This window comes from Tauraco erythrolophus, chromosome 4 (assembly GCF_009769465.1).
Source record: "Tauraco erythrolophus isolate bTauEry1 chromosome 4, bTauEry1.pri, whole genome shotgun sequence".
Taxonomy (NCBI): Eukaryota; Metazoa; Chordata; class Aves; order Musophagiformes; family Musophagidae; genus Tauraco; species Tauraco erythrolophus.
Window position 1 is genome coordinate 53,931,909 of NC_141468.1, and position 20,235 is coordinate 53,952,143.

The following is a 20,235-nucleotide window of genomic DNA, read 5'->3' on the forward strand; positions in this document are numbered from 1 at the left end:
ATGGCGGGCCGGCACCGGCTCCTGCTGGAGAACGCCCAGCAGCTGGTGCTGGTCTGCGGCCGGGGCGAGGAGTACCTGCGGGGGGAGGCGGCCGGCAGCCTGGCGCTGCTGCGGGACGCCAGCCTGGTGGTGGGGCCGTGAGTGCGGGCGGCCGCGGGGCTGGGGCGGGGCGGGCGGGGGTCGCCGTCGCGGGCTGCGCCCCTCACCGCAGCCGGCTGCCGGGCTGCCTGTGCCCGGTGACGGCTGAGCTGCAGCCACCTGCCGGCGTTGGGACGTGCCTTCCTAATTTTGATTATTTCAGTCCATATCCTGGTAACTTCCGTTCTCGTGCTGTGACCACGCTTCCAGCCTCCCAAGGATAACTTCTAGCCTGGTGTTGCTCGTAACTGCCACCGTCTTCTGCCTCAGTGTTGTTTCTAGTAACATCAACTAATAACAATCATATAATTTATGTAATTAATGGGATTATAGTTGATTATTAATTTGTATGATTACAACTTTTCTCTCCCATTTCTAAATGCTCTAGCTGCTAATTGCTGCTTAAAAATTCTGCTGTGTAGAGTAGAGGTGCCTTCAGTGAGGTACCCACAATGGCTCCTGGTTACTATTCCAGTGACTTCCAAAGAGCAGGAGAAGGACAAGCCTAAAAGGACAGAGGTGCTGCCTGTGCCCCAGGAAGCTCATCTCATGTGTGTGTGAGGTGGAGCTCCATGCATGGCTGGAGGGGATCCCTCAAGGCTGTAGGGTTCCCAGTACCATCCTCCAGCTCCACTGGGAAAAAATTACTGTAGAACCAAAGATCAGCCCCAAAGAGATTTACTCCTGTGGCTTCCAAGGGTACAAAGGTGTGATTCAGATCCAGGCAATGGAGTCTGGTGATGACAGCTTGATTTCCATGAGGAGAAGAGTACTCTGCTGATGCTTGCTGGAAGAATGCTGTATATTTGCTGATCCACAAGAGAGAAATAATGCTATGTAGCAGCAGTTAGGACAAAAGAGTACCAAGGTATCGTCCTGAGGGATCTAAGCGGAGGGCAAGACAAGTGTTATGGCAAGCACTTGAAAGGCATGGCATTACACCATCGTTTTCTGTGCATCCGTAAGATTAGCACGTCACCTCCTGTATGCATCTTCAGTCCTGCTGAAAGTCCCTACCCCAATTTTCAGAGAGTTGTAGCTCCAGTAGCTCTATCAATAAGCATTTGACTTTTAACCAGGCTCCCGCTTCCTTTGTTCATTGTCTGTTATTTGCAGAGATGGTTGTATCAAAGCTGTGGGCCAGGCAGATGTTATTCGCAATCAGTTTTCAGGAGCAACATTTGAAAGAATAATTGACTGCTCCGGGAAGTGCGTGTTACCAGGTAGGTTTATTTTTTCGTAATCTTACTATGCTGAATGGCAGCAGGTACTTAGAGACAAAGTAAATGTGTTTTAAACATGCCTCCATCCTTTTCCTTCTGTATTCAGTACTGGTTTGATAATATCTTGTGTTGAGGGATTGTTGAGTATTGTGGCTTCCTCATCAGGAGTGCTGCAAGGAGAAAATTGCAGCATTTGAGATGGGATGTTTTTTGGCTACATGGTAGAGCTCTGTCTCCTCGTTTCATTTTTCATCTGTTTCTCTGTGCCATCGATCACAACAGTAACGCAGCTGGCTGGCCGAGTGGCTTTTCAGCTCACATGTCTTTTCCTTACCCTTTCTGCCCATCAGCTGTTCAGCCACGGAGCTTTCCTGCAGCTGGTTGGAGGCAAAAGAGCGGCATGGGATTTTAAGTCACATACTCTGCAACTTTACCTGATAAAAAACCCAAACCTGGGCAAATATATTGCATGTTAGGCTTTGCAAGTGGTATTAGCACATGAGCTGTTAGTTCACTGTTTTGTTGGCAATGGCCTTAGCCATTCAGTAGCGTTGGTTTCTCAACTTGTAGAAAAGTCTCCTGCTGGAGTAAGTGGACTATTGCTAGAGTAAGCACTAGGGTACTAAGCCCAGCCTAAGCTGGTCTAACAAACTCTTTCAAAGTTTGTCATGTATAATTTCTTCCACAGTTTGAAAACATCATCAAAACAACATGAAAAACTCAGCAACATAGGCACTTACCTAGAGACATTTTGCATAAGGTGTCACACCTAAAAAAATTGAAAGAAAATTAATAGCTTTCGAAGAAACCCCTAGATTTTTGGCTGGTTGGATTTTTCTTTTTCTCTAACCAATAGAGGCTTTGTAGGGGAGCTTCTGCTGTCCATTTAATTTGCTTGCATGCTCATAGCCTTTTCTTTTACACAGTGAAATAACCTGAGTGTACATTTACTTTGTTTTCTTTAGGCCTGGTAGATGCACATACACACCCAGTGTGGGCTGGTGATAGGGTTCATGAGTTTGCAATGAAGGTAATGGCATAAAATTACATAGCTGGATTTTTCTTTTTTTTTTTATGCATAACTATTTATACTTTCTAATGACTCCCATTTTTCATCTGTAGAAAAATTCTGTCAGATAATCTAACTGAGGGAGGAGGGATGATTTTTTGAATACCAGTAGGCTGAGAAAGGAGTGTAACTGCAGCCTTTGTAGGCAGCGTTGATATATTTTTGCATTAATTGAAGCAATACAGAAGTAGTGCCCTCTATTACTACCTGAATCTTGATTTTTTTAATTTTTTTTTCTTTTTTCCCACATAAATTAGTTTTTGGACTAGAGATGGATTTTCCGCTTGGGCTGAGGGGGAAGCAAATCTTCAGAGTTATTCTCTTTATGTCACTTCTTAAATCATTTCTTCACTTAAGTAGAGGGGAGAGAGAGAGAGAGGAAGAATTAATGGGGATTTTTTTCCCCCCTCTTTTTGTCTCTCAGTGCAAAGAGAGCTCAAGGCACTTTCCAGAATCACTTGGATAGAAAATGCACATTTAATGGCTAATTTTACAGGGGTGTTGGTTTTTGTTCTTTTTTTCCCTCAAGCTGGCAGGTGCGTCCTATATGGAGATCCACCAGGCTGGGGGAGGAATACATTTTACTGTGGAACACACTCGGAAGGCGACAGAAGAAGAGCTGTTCAGTACCTTCAAACATCGACTGGAACGCATGCGCAGAGCAGGATCTACGTTGGTTGAGTGCAAGAGTGGATATGGCTTAAACTTAGAAACAGAGCTTAAAATGCTCAGGGTGATCGAACGTGCTAAGCAATCCATGGATATTGGCATTTCTTCAACGTACTGTGGAGCTCATTCTGTGCCGAAGTAATACGACTTGATTTTTCTTCCTCTTGTTAAGTTTTGCTGCTTCGTGTTGAAAATTGACTGTCATTTCCAGAATGATTTCTTCTGCCCAGCCCCCCTAAAATACAACATATTTGAAACAATAGCTGTTATTTACAGAAGGCTCACTTGAATTTTAATTTGAAGGAAGATGGGGAAGCCTTATTTAATGGCTACTAGATGCCAACATAAGCCTAGCACAGAATCCCTGCCTCCAGCTGATGCTCACACTGAACATAATGCAGATTACAGTTTCCTGTACGGAAAGTTGTTCTGCTTGGATTTGCTGCTACCCTTCAAGCTTAGTCTCCGCCATAAGCTTTCATTTTGACCAGCTAACAGAAAAAGTACTGTACTTAGTCTGCATATATTTCAGTAAACAAAGCTTAATTGTGCTTCAGTGCAATGAGCAATTGCATACATCTTATAGGTATGAGTAGAAAATTAAAGTAAATGTGCTTAATTACAACTATTTTGATGGCTCAAGTAGACATACCATAACAAGCCTTTCTCACTTCAACATTTTTTTCCCTATGATGAAAATAACATTTTAAAGTTGGCAGGTTTCATTGTATGAAATAATTAACAAGGAGTTTTAGCTAGGTAGGTGTATGTGAAACATACATTTTGACAGACTAAGCAGTAGGCTGCTACAAAACAAAGCATGTAAGATGGAACCAGGTGTAGCATCACAGGGATACTGAGGCAGTATTTAAGAGATTTTCATTAAAAAAACCAACAAAAACAAAACAAACAAACAAAAAACCCCACAAAAAAGCCTTAAAAAAAAATCTACCTCTTCTGACAAGAAAACATGACCTAGAAAAATTTATTTGCAATCTAATTATCATGTATTTGGGACAGGATGGGTAATTATCTTTTGTTAATATAACTATTCAAAAGGCATCCTGTATCATCTTCAGTAACTGGAAGATGGTTAAGAATAAAGTAACTAAAATCTTCTGAAAACACCAAATATTTATTTCAAGAAGTTCTACTAAAATTTGGAGGACTTAATGGTAAAATAAAATTGAGGTTTTACCCCAAACTATATATATTTCTTAGCCCTTCCTTTCCTCCTCCCCTGAAAAGCCTTGGGAGGATTTCAGTCAAAATCCTGAAAAATAGTCTTTCCGACCAAAATATTTCAAGCATTTCTATAAAGTAATGAAATAAATTCCGGTGTTTTTACAAATACATCAAATCTTACGTGTTAGAAAGACAGGTGTACCATCTCACTCTCTGCACGGTTCTGTCCTTACTGATGCACGTTGACCATAACAAAATATAGGTAGTGAGGACATTGTACTTTAAGTAAGGAGAAAAGGTAGTTGGGGATTTGAGGAAATTTCCTGAAGGAAATTCTGAATTATCTGTATTTCTAGGTCTTCTTAAATCCTTTTCTCTTTTCGTTCAAATGTTCATGTCTAAAATACTTTGCTTGAGTTTTCTGCTACCCTTCAAACTTAGTCTCTGCCTTGGGTTTTTATTTTGACCAGGAGGAATTCTGAAGTTCTTCCCTGAGCCAAGGCCTCATGTTCAGAGCCGTGGTCCTCAGCCTTTGAATGGCTCCTGAACATCTGGGCTGGTAACACGCTGGGGGAAGCATTCCGCTTTGTTGAGCCCCAGTTTTAAACTCTGAATTTCCTGCAGCTTCAGCAGCAGTGGAGGATCACAAGGGGAACATGTTGCCTGCAGGTGTGGGGCTGGGAGTTGCTCTTTGATATTATTTATGCAAATGAGATGATGATCTTGTGGATTCTGGAAGCTGTTAAACAGGCATCTTCCAAGTCACTTAAGCTCATGCCAGTTTTCTTTCCTCATTATATTCCATAAAACTGCCCTGTAGTTCAGTTACGTATAAATCATACAAGCAAAAGAGTAAGACTGATTTAACTATTTTTATTTCAATATTGATTTATGTAGGTCTTAAAATGTAATGCCCTTTTTTGTGGTAGGTACTTAATGGCAACTCTTGACTAGATAGTGATTAAACGTCTAATAATTTTCTGATGATTTTGGGATGATCATAGTTGTGCAAATTTGTTACTGCTAATCTATTAATATCAAATTGATTTTAAATTGTTCTATTATATGTGAAACAAGAGAGCAGTGTTATGCTTGCTCACAAAAAATGCAGCTTAGACCCTCATGAGGCTGGTGCCGAGGAGCTTATGTTAAGTTCTTGCTAAGCTGTTTGCTTGCTTGCTTCTTACACTTGGCTTAATTTACTGTTGAAAGTCTGGCCTCTTACAGCAGAAGCATCACCAGAAAGTTCATTTAATTGATAAAGTTGTCAACTCTTCTATGTTGCCAAGTCTTGCAACAGGTGGCATGTCTTGTAAAGCTTCAATACGTGGAGTCTTAAGAGGAGCCTACCTACAGACTTGCCAGCACTGGTTGTTCTTTTTTTCCCGCCTTGAAATTAGCTTTGGGCAGATGTTGAGAACTTGCTGCATGTATCTGTTTGTGATTCCTAGGTATATGGTAATTCAGTCTGATTTTCTGCTTCTAGAAGGCACCATTGGCACATGATTCAGATTGACCCTGCTCTGCACCAGGGCTTGGATCAGATGAGCTCCAGAGGTCCTTGCAAACACAGTTATTCTGTGGGGCTGTGATACCGTGCATTGGTGATAGGCAGTGCAGGCTACTGTAGTCTGAGCTATCCCAGAGAAAAATAAAACTGTTTACGTGATCCTTATTGCCATCCGTCACTTTTAAGAATGTTCCTGCTTTTAAGAATGTTTCCAGCCTCAGAACTTCCAGTTCTTTAGGAAGTGAACCTAAAAAGCTCACAGCAGGGAGCCAAAAAAATAACTGTTCTGTCATCCCTTCAGTCATGGTTTTGAATCGAATTCATGGTTTCAAGGATGTCTCATTCTAATTTTTTTTTTTTTTTTGATTGGTGAAGCTTCACTGGGCCCTTTTTATCTTTAAGAAGAAATTTTGAAAATCATTTCCTGAGCAGAAGTCTCTTGCTTTAAAACAGTGGCAGTTTGAATTTTTCGGCATCGTGTCTCCCAAAAACATGAAACTAAGACTTATGTTTCCCTCTGGTTTGTCTTGTCTCTGATCCTGATCTTCCAGTCCAAATTCATCCACAGAATGCTGAGTAAAAGAAGAAAAGGGAGAAAGCTTGGCATGGTAAAAGCTTGAGCAACTTCAACAACTGTTTTAGTGAGAGTTGAACAAAAGAAGGGCCATAAGCCGGGTTCTGCTCTGCCTTATAACTGCGCAACCTGTTTGTAAATCAGAGCAGAATTTGGCTCCTTGAATTTACTGCCACTGTAAAGCTCCCAACTTGCCCATATGTGGGACTCGTATAATGCTGGTCTGTACATGCCTCATGGTGCCTGAAAATGAGGATTGAGATGTCACAGACATTTAGCTGCAGTATGTCACCTATCTTTAGATCTTAAAATTGCAAAATACTAGCTTGGCTGTGTATTTTGGGATTGTTTGCTCTTTCAAAGGCATTTACTGATCTCTCCTGCGTTATCTCTGTGCAACAGGGGGTTCATAAATGGTTCTGACTTTGGCAAATCGAACCTCGTGAGGCACCTCTGATTTAGAAAGTTATCTGTCTGTCAGTCTGAATGATATAAAAGGAGGAGAGGTCAATTTAAAATAATGTTTTGAGCTGCACATCCCCTTTGAGTTTTGGTACTTGCATAAAAATATTGCATGAATACCATTTTAAATATTTAAATATTCATTTACATATTCTAAATGTGTTTTAGAATACAGTATAAGTAGGTCAGAATACATGAATAAGAAAACAGAGGATTTTAAAAAAAATTCTCATGTCTTGATTAGCATCCAGGAAGATAACCTAGAAATACAATCCAATATTCTTTGAATGGAAAGTAATTAGTGTTTGAGAGCACATGAATTACAGTAGTTTTAAATTTTTTAATCTGAAGGTTTTTTGAGTGATTTATACTTGTGTAACTTTCTAAGTAATCTAGTAATTGCATGTACGATCTGAATGTTTCCCAGACTTCAAGGATGTTATTCTTATGGGTCTGTAACATTTTCTTTTCATTAGAGGGAAAACTGCTACTGAAGCCACAGATGACATTATCAATAACCATCTCCCTAAACTGAAAGAACTCAAACTAAGTGGTGAAATACATGTTAACAATATAGATGTGTTCTGTGAGAAGGGAGTCTTTGATCTGGAGTCTACTAGGAGAATTCTTCAAGCTGGAAAAGATATAGGGTTACAGATTAACTTCCATGGTGATGAACTCCATCCGATGAAATCTGCTGAGGTACGTCTTTCTTAACATCACTTAAACCATTTTTGCTTTTGCTTTGCTTTTGTGAGAGCTGAGTCTTTGAAAGAATTGCAGTTTTCAAAACCAAGGTTTTCTAAGGCTTCATAAAATAGACCATTCAAAGACATCTATTTCCATGAGAGGATAGAAAGCGCAGCCCTTGTGCAGCTTTGGAGTTAAGGTCATGGGAGAAGGCCTTGACCTCTGGGACTGACACGTGCTGACTAATCAAACATTGACTTTGCTTATCTTCCACAAGGGATACAGATGGGGAAAGTGGATATCTGTGAACCCAAAAATGACAAAAACTTGGTTTCTATGCAACTTGAAAAATCTTTTTTCCTTAAATGTCCTGTTACCAGCAACAAGTCAGATGTACAGTGAGCACACTCAGAGGAGTGGTTTAGTCAACAGTAGGCTCCCAAATATCTTGATAAAGTCACTCTGAGACCATGTTTCACCATCATTTAAACATTGCTTCCTTGCTGTGGGGTCTGCTCAAGTTATCCTCTGCTATATTTAAAAAAAAAAAAAAAAACAAGCCACAAAACCCAAAAACTCCATTGATCATAAAAGCCCTTTTGATCATAGAATCATAGAATGGTTTGGGTTGGAAGGGACCTCAAAGATCATCTAGTTCCAACCCCCCTGCCATGGGCAAGGAAACCCTCCACTACACCAGGTGGCCCAAAGCCTCATCCAACCTGGCCTTGAACACTTCCAGGGATGGGGCATCTACAACTTCTCTGGGAAACCTGTTCCTGTGCCTCACCACCCTCTGAGTGAAAAATTTCTTCCTTATATCTGATCTAAATCTGCCTTCTTTCAGTTTAAATCCATTGCCCCTTGTCCTGTCACTATATGCCCTTGTAAAAAGTCCCTCTCCAGCTTTCCTATAGGCCCCCTTTAAGTACTGGAAGGCTGCAATAAGATCACCCCAGAGCCTTGCCTTCTCCAGGCTGAACAGCCCCAACTCTCTCAGCCTGTCTTCATAGCAGAGGTGTTCCAGCCCTCGGATCATCTTTGTGGCCCTCCTCTGGACCCGCTTCAGCAGCTCCATGTCCTTGTGTTGAGGACTCCAGAGCTGAACGCAGTATTCCAGGTGGGGTCTCATGAGAGCAGAGTAGAGGGGCAGAATCACCTCCCTCGCCCTGCTGACCACGCTTGTTTTGATGCAGCCCAGGATACAGTTGGCTTTCTGGGCTGCCAGTGCCCATTGCCGGCTCATGTTGAGCTTCTTATCCACCAGCACTCCCAAGTCCTTTTCCTCAGGGCTGCTCTCAATCCATTCTCTGCCCAGCCTGTACTTGTGCTTGGGATTGCCCCGACCCACGTGCAGGACCTTGCACTTGGCCTTGTTGAACTTCATGAGGTTCTCACAGGCCCACCTCTCCAGCCTGTCAAGGTCTCTCTGGATGGCATCCCTTCCCCCTAGCGTGTCCACAACACCACACAACTTGGTGTCATCTGCAAACTTGCTGAGGCTGCACTCGATCCCACTGTCCATGTCACCAGCAAAGATCATAGAATCATAGAATGGTTAGGGCTGGAAGGGACCTTCAAAGGTCATCTAGTCCAATCCCCCTGCAAGGAACAGGGGTATCTCCAACTAGATCAGGTTGCTCAGGGCCTCATCCAACCGGGCCTTGAACGTCTCCAGGGATGGAGCATCCACTACCTCTCTGGGCAACCTGTTCCAGTGTTCTACAACTCTCACGGTAAAAAATTTTTTCCTAATATCCAATCTGAATCTACCTCCCTCTATTTTAAAACCATTACCCCTTGTCCTATCACAAATGGCCCTCCTGAACAGCCTCTCCCCATCTTTCCTGTAGGCCCCCTTGAGGTACTGGAAGACCGCTATAAGGTCACCCCGGAGCCTCCTCTTCTCCAGGCTGAACAGCCCCAACTCTTTCAGCCTGTCCTCATAGGAAAGGTGCTCCAGCCCTCTTATCATCTTCGTGGCCCTCCTCTGGACCCTCTCCAACTGGTCCATGTCCTTCTTATGTTGGGGGCTCCAGAACTGGACGCAGTACTCCAGGTGAGATCTCACGAGGGCAGAGTAGAGGGGGAGAATCACCTCTCTTGACCTGCTGGCCACGCTCCTCTTGATGCAGCCCAGGACGCGGTTGGCCTTCTGGGCCGCAAGAGCACATTGCCGGCTCATATTGAGCTTCTCGTCCACCAGTACTCCCAAGTCCTTCTCCTCAGGGCTGCTCTCGATCCATTCACCACCCAGTCTGTATTTGTGCCTGGGATTGCCACGACCCAGATGTAGGACCTTGCATTTGGCCTGGTTAAACTTCATGAGGTTGACACGGGCCCACCTCTCCAGCCTGTTGAGGTCCCTCTGGATGGCATCCCTCCCTTCCAGCATGTCGGCGGCACCACACAGCTTGGTATCATCGGCGAACTTGCTGAGGGTGCACCTCATGCCACTGTCCACGTCACCAACAAAGATGTTGAAGAGGGCCGGGCCCAACACGGACCCCTGAGGGACGCCACTCGTGACCGGTCTCCACTTGGATATCAAGCCGTTGACCACTACTCTCTGAGTGCAGCCATTGAGCCAATTCCTTATCCACCGAGTGGTCCATCCATCAAACCCATGCCTCTCTAGTTTAGAGAGAAGAATGTCGTGCGGGACAGTGTCAAAAGCTTTGCACAAGTCCAGGCAGATGATATCCATTGGTCGACCCTTGTCCACCGATGCTGTCACCCCATCATAAAAGGCCACCAAGTTGGTCAGGCACGATCTGCCTTTGGTGAAGCCATGTTGGCTGTCACCCACCACCTCCTTGCCCTCCATGTGCCTTAGCATGGTTCCCAGTAGAATCTGCTCCATGACCTTGCCAGGCACAGAGGTGAGGCTGACCGGCCTGTAGTTGCCCGGGTCCTCCTTGTTCCCCTTTTTAAATATGGGGGTTATGTTCCCTCTCTTCCAGTCATCGGGGACCTCGCCAGACTGCCACGACTTCTCCAATACAATGGCCAGTGGCTTGGCAACTTCATCTGCCAGTTCCTTCAGGACCCGCGGATGGATCTCATCAGGTCCCACAGACTTGTGCACTTTCAAGTTCCTCAGATGTTCTCGAACCTGCTCTTCAAGTACAGTGGGTGGTGGTTCATCCTCACAGTCCCTGCTAGTTCTTTCCACAGCTTGGGCGGTAAGACAAGAGGCTTTATCAGTGAAAACTGAGGCAAAAAAGTCATTGAGTAACTCAGCCTTCTCTATGTCCCGGGTAACCAGAGCACCAGTATCCTTCCGGAGGGGGCCTACGTTCTCCTTGGACTTCCTTTTGTCCCCTACATACCTATAGAAGCATTTCTTATTGCTTTTTATATCCCTTGCCAAATTTAATTCCTTCAGGGCTTTAGCCTTCCTCACCTGCTCCCTGGTCACTCGTACAGCTTCTCTGTATTCCTCCCAGGCTATCTGTCTCCGCTTCCACCCTCTATAGGCTAACCTCTTCATTTTCAGTTGGTCCAGGAGCTCCTTGCTCATCCACGCGGGCTTCCTGGTCTTTTTGCCCGACTTGTTCTTCATCAGGATGCACCTCTGCTGAGCTTGGAGGAGGTGCTCCTTGAATGTGGACCAACATTCCTGGGCCCCTCGTCCCTCCAGGGCCGCCTCCCACGGCACTTTGCCCATCAGATGTTAAATAGCACTGGCCCCTGAGGAACACCACTCGTCACAGGCCTCCACTTGGATATTGAACTGTTGACCACAACTCTTTGAGTGTGAGCATCCAGCCAATTCGTTATCCACTGAGTGGTTCATCCATCAAAACCATGTCTTTCCAGTTTAGAGACAAGGATGTCGTGTGGGACAGTATCAAACGCTTTGGATAAGTCCAGGTAGACGATGTCAGTTGCGCTTCCCCTATCCATCAGTGCTGTAACCTCATCATAGAAGGCCACCAAATTAGTCAGGCAGGATTTGCCCTTAGTGAAGCCATGTTGGCTGTCACCACTCACCTCCTTATTTTCTATGTGCCTTAGCATAGTCGCCAGGAGGATCTGCTCCACGATCTTGATCACCACTGAAGGCAGCAGTTGAACTGCTAGTTCTGTGACCAGTGTCAGTTTTGTCAACCCTTTTCTGCTGGATACTTTGTGAACAGGAGTGGATAATAGTTTTATCCATAGCTGCCCCGTAGTTTGCATGTTGGTCTGTTAAAAATACCACTGAGGGTAGGCTTCCACTCGGTGGATGGTTAATACTTTTTTGTGATCAATTTTTCCTGCAGTAAATTAGCAAATATTTTGTTTGTTCTTTCAAGCATTTGTTATTTTTTTTCTTTTAGTTAATTTTATATTAATAGTGAGTTCTCCCCTCCAGTCATTTGATAGCAACACTGCTTTACTGAATTAACTGAGAACAGTGAGTAATTTTCTTGAAAATTTGCTTAGCTTGGAGCTGAACTAGGAGCCCGGGCTATCAGCCACCTGGAAGAAGTTAGTGATGAAGGTATCATGGCAATGGCAAGAGCTAAGTGTGCTGCTGTACTTTTACCGACAACTGCCTACATGCTAAGGTAAGGCTGCTAGATCGAAGGAAAACTTTTGGAACAGCAAAACCATGTTTGTGGTTTTAAGATCTTTTAATGTAAAAGTGTAAGCTTGTTTCTGTGCCTTGAGGATCAGGCTGGATCAGTGAAGGCAATCACAAATGCAAAGAGTTGAATGAGCCTACTTGTGTCTTGGTTTTGGTAGAGATCTTCAAAAATGAAGCAATACCCTGCTTTTGAGAAGTCTCACAGTAGATTTTGGGTGGTTCAATCAGCACTGGAATTTAATCTGTATGACAGGCTAAGGTGACAGCTGGGCTTTCATTTAAGAAGAAAACTAGACTGGTTTTCTTTAATCCATTTAGCCTTTGAAAACTGAATTGGCTTCTTTTCAGGCAGATGATATCTGTAATATATGTATTTGCTCTCTTGCAGAAGGTTTTGCTGGGAAATATATCCTTTGGTTATCTAAAGCGCTGAAGACTGTGGGTAGCATTTTTAAAATCTCGTATGATTTTACCCAGGCAACACTGAAGAGAATCGCTTGAAGAACACTGTTTTCCATATGCAGACATTCCAGATAAGCACAGATGGATCACCTGCTTACCTCTAATGCCAAAAATAAGCCAACTAGATGATGAGGACCATGACCCAATAATACCTTCCCTCCTGTGAAGAGAAGGTCTTTGAGCTGCTTTTGGTTTATTTTCAGCAGCCTGCTTTCTGAGGCATCGAGGCTCGTGCCATTGCCACCTGTGTTCACCTCTACGTCCACGCTTGTGTTTCTGTCTGTGGTTAGCTGTCCATGTCCTGCACCAGTGCTTTTGAACTACTGGCTGATTGGAGCTGCATGCACCCCCATAAAACAGATCTCAGAGAGGACCTGTGGTCCTGCAAACTGACCCTGGGCAGGGAGGTAAAGAGGACAACAGAGACGCAGCCACCTGTGGAAAAAGCTATGGCTGTAACTTGTGGGTTACTCCAGAGACTCCATGTGGTGGAAGGTTTATAACCTCAGGATAAGCTTAAGATGAAGATAATAATGAGCTGTAGGAAATGAGGCGTCGTTTCTTCCAGTGTCTGTTGCTCTCTTTATTGAACTCAGGCCTCCTAGTCTAATGCACTCTAAAAATGAAGAAGCCATATTTGAGATGCTGGTTAAAAGAGCATCAAGAGGGGTTGAAAGCTGTGTGACGTATAGAAGTTGCTGTGAGGTGATGTGGTATATCCTTTGCTGACGTCCCTCAGCTCCTTCAGCACCCACGATGAGAGCTCAGACCTCGAGAGGTCCTGCCCCTGTACTGTCCCCTGATTTTAAGAAGAGCAGTAGCGGACAGGGCTTCGCCCAGGAGTGGGCCAAAGAGTGCAGATGGATCGTTGCTTCATGGTCAGCACCCTCTCGGTTTGGCCTTCATTGACCGTTGCCTGCAGCACTCCTAGGTGTCTGGCAGCAGAGCACAGCAGGGGATGCAGAGGCTGGAAGGACACATGAGGATGGGGAACAGCTCTTCAGACAAATCTTATTAAACACGATTAACTCCTGGAGCATCGTGTTGTGCAGGAGCAGGTGGTATTTTCTCATAAATCTGCTAGGAGGCTTCTATAGGGAGAGGATTGTCTTATAGCAAATGTAAGCACTTCGTTAAGATCTCATTTATTGTTCTTTTCTGTTAACTGCAGTGCTTTTAACACTACTTTTTGAGCAGCAGAAGCTCTCATGTTTCATTTTTTATTGTTACACTGACATGCTATCTAGAGGGAGCTGGACAAGCTTGAGAAGTGTGCCCATGTGAACCTCGTGAGGTTCAACGAGGCCAAGTGCAAAGTCTTGCACCTGGGTCAGGGCAACCCCCAGTATCAATACAGGCTGAGGGATGAAGGGATTGAGAGCAGCCCTGTGAAGAAGAATTTGGGTGTACTGGTGGATGAAAAGCTGGACGTACTCCGGCAATGTGCACTGGCAGCCCAGAAAGCCAACTGTTTCCTGGTCTGCATCAAAAGAAGTGTGGCCAGCAGGTCGAGGGAGGTGATTCTGCTCCTTTACTCCACTCTGGCGAGACCCCATCTGGAGTTCTGTGTCTAGCTCTGGAGTCCTAAGTACAGGAAAGACATGGACCTGTGGGAGCGGGTCCAGAGGAGGGCCATGAAGGTGGCCGGAGGGCTGGAGCACCTCTCCTATGGAGACAGACTGAGAGAATTGGGGTTGTTCAGCCTGGAGAAGAGAAGGCTCTGGGGAAACCTTATTGTGAGAGCCTTATAAGAAAGATAGGGACAAACTTTTTAGCAGCGTCTTCTGCGATAGGACAATGGGTAATGTTTTTAAACTAAAAGGGTGTAGATTTAGACTAGATACAAGGAAGAATTTTTTTTAAATGAGGGTGGTGAAGCACTGGAAAAAGTTGCCCAGAGAGGTGGTAGATACCTCATCCCTGGAAACATTCAAGGTCAGGCTTGATGGGGCTTTGAGCAATCTGATCTAGTGGAAGGTGTCCCTGCTTACTGCAGGGGGTTTGGACTAGATGACCTTTAAGGGTTGCTTACAACCTAAACCATTCTATAATTCTATGATTCTGTTTTCAGACACGTTTGGTGTCATTGGCTTTGTAGCAACTATGGCTAAAACTTCTTAGCATATTTCCTGTGGCTGGTGCCCATCCTTACAAACACCTACTCAGATTAACCCAGTGTCTGAACGATTTTGAAATGGCTATTCCAGATATTGACGTTATTGAAGATACCTTTTGCGTTAACATTGCTAAGTGAGAAGATCTTCTAATGTATACAAATTAAATTCACAGCCTCAACTTACTATTTTGAATTGCCAGCAGAATCGGGGACTATTGTGTTGTTTGTGCCACTGCTCATGTTTGGGAGCCTGTCTTTGAAGCTATAAGGACTAGAAAATGACTTTTTTGAGAAATGAAGATTTTCACCTTGTAAATCCTTAAGTGTCTGAGGTCTGGATAAATACCAGAATTTCAGTAGCCTGGAACCTGATGCTTGATACTGGCTGCTGCCACATGCTGTTACAGCAAAAGCAGTGGATCGCACTTCCCATTTATGCTGTCCATAGGGTGATAGGGAGCCAAGAGGAGAATTTGGGCTTTCATCTCCAAAAGGATTAGTGTAACTGAATGTGTGAATGTAGCCAAACCAAGATGACTTTTGCTCTTGTAAATCATCATGTAATAACTAAGCAAATTGTACTGACAAGTGTCTTTTTCCCACTAGACTGAAGCAACCTCAAGCTAGAAAAATGTTAGAAGAAGGAGTTATAGTTGCTCTTGGCAGCGACTTTAATCCTAATGCATACTGTTTTTCAATGGTAAGCTATTCCTCATTCTTACAACACCACAAAATTATGAAATCTCTTACCAGTACAACTTGTGTATAGATCTCGTGCACTTAAAGAGAGCTCTATGCCCAGCTTAGACAATTGCTCATGGTTATTTATGTGAGTTGGTACTTTTTGCCAGAAATTCTTCAAACCAGAGGGGTTCTATTCTTCATGTGCACTGAGAGGCTTATAAAAAAGGCTCTCAAAATTCCTGAGTTTAGAGTTCTTGTTTTGGAGTTGGCAAGATTTACATTATGCAGGACAACTCCTTCTGTTGCACAATGAGGGAGGAGAGTGCTTAGGGATTTAAGGCATGAACAGCTTTATTTCAGATACTGGTAACTCCCATTTGCTGCTTGCCTACTAGCCTATGGTGATGCATCTGGCCTGTGTAAACATGAAGATGTCAATGAGTGAAGCACTGGCTGCTGCCACCATTAATGCAGCTTATGCTCTGGGAAAATCGGACACACATGGCTCCATAGAGACTGGCAAGCAGGGGGATCTTGTTATCATAAATTCATCAAGGTTTGTTCTTCCATTGTCTTTTGAAATGGTATTTAACATCAGGGATTCTTTTTTTTCACCATATTGTGAATAGTGGAGAGGTTAGTGAATTCCTTGTGTTTTGGAAGTTATTTTCATCTGAAAAAAGGGACACCGCTAGCATTTTAGACCCACTTTTGCCCACCTTAATCACTCCAGAGGAAAATAAAGCCTAAACTTTTGGGGCTAATATTACAAATAATCCATGCCCAATTACAAATTATCTAAAGATAATACCTGTTTATTTTGTGGAAGGAATTCTCTATAATTTGTACATTAACTCACTGTATTCATGCAACAGGAGATCAACATGTAAATATGGAATAGTGTTTTCCAATAGTTCAAGCAAATCTATTGTAGTTTCCAGGTATACCAGGTATGTGACCTGCTTTTATGCAAATCTGGATATTCTTAAACGTCTTGTTGTCTTTTTAGGTGGGAGCACTTGATTTACCAGTTTGGGGGACATGAAGCATTGATCGACTATGTTATAGTTAAAGGAAAAGTCATTTATCAAAACGAGAGGTGTGGGACAATGAGCAGTTACTGAGAGAAGATGGTAATTTAGGAAGTTACTATAATCAAATTAGCGTGGAATATTTCAAAGCAACAGACAAATCAGATATGTATTTACTGGTAAATTGCTTGCCTGCTCACCTTACCAGCCCTCTTTTTCAAATAAACTTTACCAAGCATTAGCCATCTGATGCATCTTAATTTCCGTTGTTCTTGTCTCCGCTGCATAAAAATAATTTTGAATTGTATCTATTTGAAACAAGACAGTTTCAAAAAATGTTTTCCTATACAGTTTTGATCAGTAAAATTATTATGCTTGAAAAAAAAAACCCAAACAAACAAAAAGCCACCAATGAATGAAGAAGTTTGGATCCGGGTGAGATTTATTGGCAAGAGTGACATTAAGTAACTTGTGACAGAGGGCCAAGTGCTCAGGCATCCACATGCGGAATGGCGTTTGGCAGTGCTGGGAGGTCACAGCATCCCAAGGAAATGTTCGTAGCTCCTGGGTCTGCTCACTCTCAAACTCAGCAGATAAAAGGAACCACAGTCATGGTAGGAGCCATGGTATCTTACCTCTCCGAAATGCCAAATCTCCTGGTTTCTGCAGACCTGAAACTCAGTGGGAGGCAGCAGCTGGGAGCCCAGCAAGGTACTGCTTATCAGCTGATCTGCAACATGTTCCCTGGCTGAGGGGAAGCTGTTGTGGGGCTGTAAGGGCACAAGAAAAAGGAGGTGAGGAAAATGCAAACAGGTACACTGCTCACTGGGCTGCTGGAAGTTGGAGTGCACTGTAGGTTAGGGGTTGAATTAGGCATACTACTGGAAATTAGCGATGCCAAAACCTTACACTTTACACCTAGCAATGGTCAGCCTGGTGAGGTTGTGGTCTGGTGAGTACAGCCAACCTCTCAAAATTTCAATCACCTTGAAACTTAACGAGAACAGCACCTGCAGTCTTGTACAGGTGTTCCAAAAAGACCTGATCTCATTTATTCTAGGCTGAATCTGAAATAACGAGATGTGTTTGTTCGTGTAAGTTTTTGCTTCTGATGACGAGTTGAGTGTGAGTATGATGACTCCTACTCAGAGCTTCAAAACTTAAGATCCTGTTTATTTTCAAGCTCCCTTTCAGCTACTAGTTTTTTCTGAAGCTTGAACCATCATTTGAGATGTGGTATGTAGGAAAGAGGATAATACAGCTTTGGAGTTGAAGCTGCTACAGTGTTTAAGCAGAGAGTCTGCAGTAGGGAGAGTCTCTAAACACACACTGGCTGAGGCTTTTCTTTAATTTTTCAAATGGATGGTGGCTGCAGAAACAAAAGAGCTTAACTTGCTGAAGGTGAAGTCATAGAACTACAGCTGAGAAGCATAAAGAGCTTAGCGTCAAAAATACTGATATAAGCAGGTGACATAACCTGTGGTACAGAGCAGAGTGCTTTAGTGACCCAGACACCTAAGGAAGGACAACAGTCTCATTCTAATTAACAGATATTTGAAAGCCATCACAAACATGTATGAGCTTTATTATGAACTTCTGATCTCCCTGAGCCTTGGGCACATCTGTTAACATCCAAAATATGTAAGCCACCCCATAGAGTGTCTTTGTTCATGCTTTATCTGAGCCAGGCTAGCCAACTAAATCAGTTTTTAAAACAATTTGATGGCATTCCTGCCACTAGACACGTTTTTCTACAAGCAGATGTTGAACCACGTGTGGGTGTGGACCTTTATTTTTATAGATCTTGGAAGAACATCTGAAGTATGCAATCGCACGGTCCATTCTGCCCAAGACAGCACTCATAAATAATGTTTCTGCAGGCCATGGGCGAAAGCTGTCAGGATATGAGCGCAGGTGTTTCTGAAACGCAGCGTGCGGCCAGCGCGGTGCCTCTCTGCTTAGCGTAGGTGTGGTGTGAAGCTGAGGACATCGTGGTGGTCCCTTGGTCCCAGGTAGCCAAAAGCAGAGGTAAGTGGGAATCAATGCCCAGCACCTCCTCTCTGAAGTGCCTAAGGTATTTGAGAGCCCAAGACTGTGTAAGGAAAACCTCAAATATTCCCTTGCTGGACAGGGATAGGCATTCATGGTCTGAAACTACTGACGTGAGGGAATTCTGCTTTCACAAATGAGCTCTGATGAGAGCATCAAACCACACGCTTGCCCAAACAGCTCAACTGATTCCAGTAACCATTTGGGAGTATGCCCCAGGGCTATAATTAGTTTGCAGGTTTGCAGTTAGAGGATGTGGTTATAATTCAGTGGTGCAGCTGGCTTAAGTGATTCCTGATGGCCAGCTACAGGGAGGACACACCATACTGAAACGCAGGAAGAGTCTGTGTGCTTGTTTCTGACGTGGCTCACTTCAGTGATGACGTTCACCACGCTGGCTGCCACAGCGGCTGAGGGCAGGATGTAGGCAATAGCGTGGCGGGTAGGAACTTCTGCCAGCTTTGCTGCTGAAGGAAGCATATAGTTTAGCCAAAACATGAGGCTGAAGGAAAATGGTTGACCCTACAAGATACCAGCCTGGCTGTATGTTCTCACACTTGATTTTAATTAATAACTGATTTTATACAAAACGGAACAGCTTCAGGGGGAGATGGAGATACACCTGCTAGAGAGAGCCTCAAGCTGAAAGGGCAGAGACTTACTTGGTACATGAAGGACAGACAGAGGCTGGAGATGCTGCAAATCAGGTGCAGAAGGAAGAAGCTGAACTGGCAGCTCACGTACCATGGGTGGGCACCCTAGTTCCCAGGTTTTCTGGCCAGGTTAGGTGTCTTCCCTGCCAGCTTTCCAACAGGCATGAGCCTTCTCCCCAGAGCACATTTAACACAGCAGGTCTCAGACACAGGAGGGCAGCCCCACACCCGCACTCTGGCTGCCCCTTGCAGCATAGCCAAGAGCCTGCCAAGATTTCCAGCCCACGCTGACCCCCTGCAGCTGTGGCTATCAGGCCAGCAGTGTCAAGGCTGGCAGTTGATAACCAGCCTTTACGTGTCGTCACCGCACCATGGTGTGAAGTCGAAGTCCTGACTCTTCCCTTGCAAAACAAAGCCTGTGCCAGAGGTCAGTGTTGTAACACGGAGCTTGCTACCACACGAGTCGCTCAGTGGGGATGGGGCCCTTGGCAGCTAGGCAGACACCTGGCAAGCCATGCAAGTGCACATCTTGCACTGGCTCATATCCACCACTCCTACACCTCCTCCTCCCCCTTTCCTGGCCCCTCTTCCACCTGTCTTCCGTATTTCTAAACTAAGCTTTTGCTTTACATTTCCATCATCACACATGACGGGAAAAGAGATTGCTACAGCTGTATGTGAAGCCTCAGTTTATTTATTGCAGGTGTAAGCCCATAGCTCTTAGAAAGCTGCATTAAATGCAGTCCATCACCAGAATACAATATATTTGTTCTGGAGCAATGATCTCCGTAGCACATTTTTATGCACACAGATTTTCAGATTTGTGAAGGACCTGCTCTAAAAATCCTCTGGTTATACAAGAACCTGTGCCTCACGTATGATATGCAAAAGAGAGGAGAATTAAGTGTAAAGATAATTTTGCTCGTGGCAGAATGAAGGGGACCACAGCAGCTACCCAAAGAAGAAAAAAAAAAAAGGTGGGAATATCAAACCTAAGCTGTTTGGTATCATTGGCACAGATAAAGAGAAAACAAGTGAAGAGCTGACAAAAATACCGGAGGCCCTGTGTGAAACATCCACTGGTTTCAGCAGGAGTCTGAATGTTTTGTGTTGGGAAGCTCAGGAAATTCAGCCAAAACCAGAG

General features: G+C 44.1%; 1 protein-coding gene across 1 annotated transcript; it reads left to right on the forward strand.

Annotated features, from left to right (window-relative positions):
* Positions 1-16,482, forward strand: AMDHD1 (amidohydrolase domain containing 1). The gene is made up of 9 exons (XM_086610487.1): positions 1-137; positions 1,255-1,361; positions 2,327-2,391; positions 2,960-3,237; positions 7,307-7,532; positions 11,952-12,076; positions 15,281-15,374; positions 15,754-15,914; positions 16,368-16,482. Exons 1-9 carry the CDS (start codon positions 1-3, stop codon positions 16,480-16,482), a joined length of 1,308 nt encoding a protein of 435 aa, XP_086466613.1.
* The last annotated feature ends 3,753 nt before the right edge of the window (positions 16,483-20,235 follow it).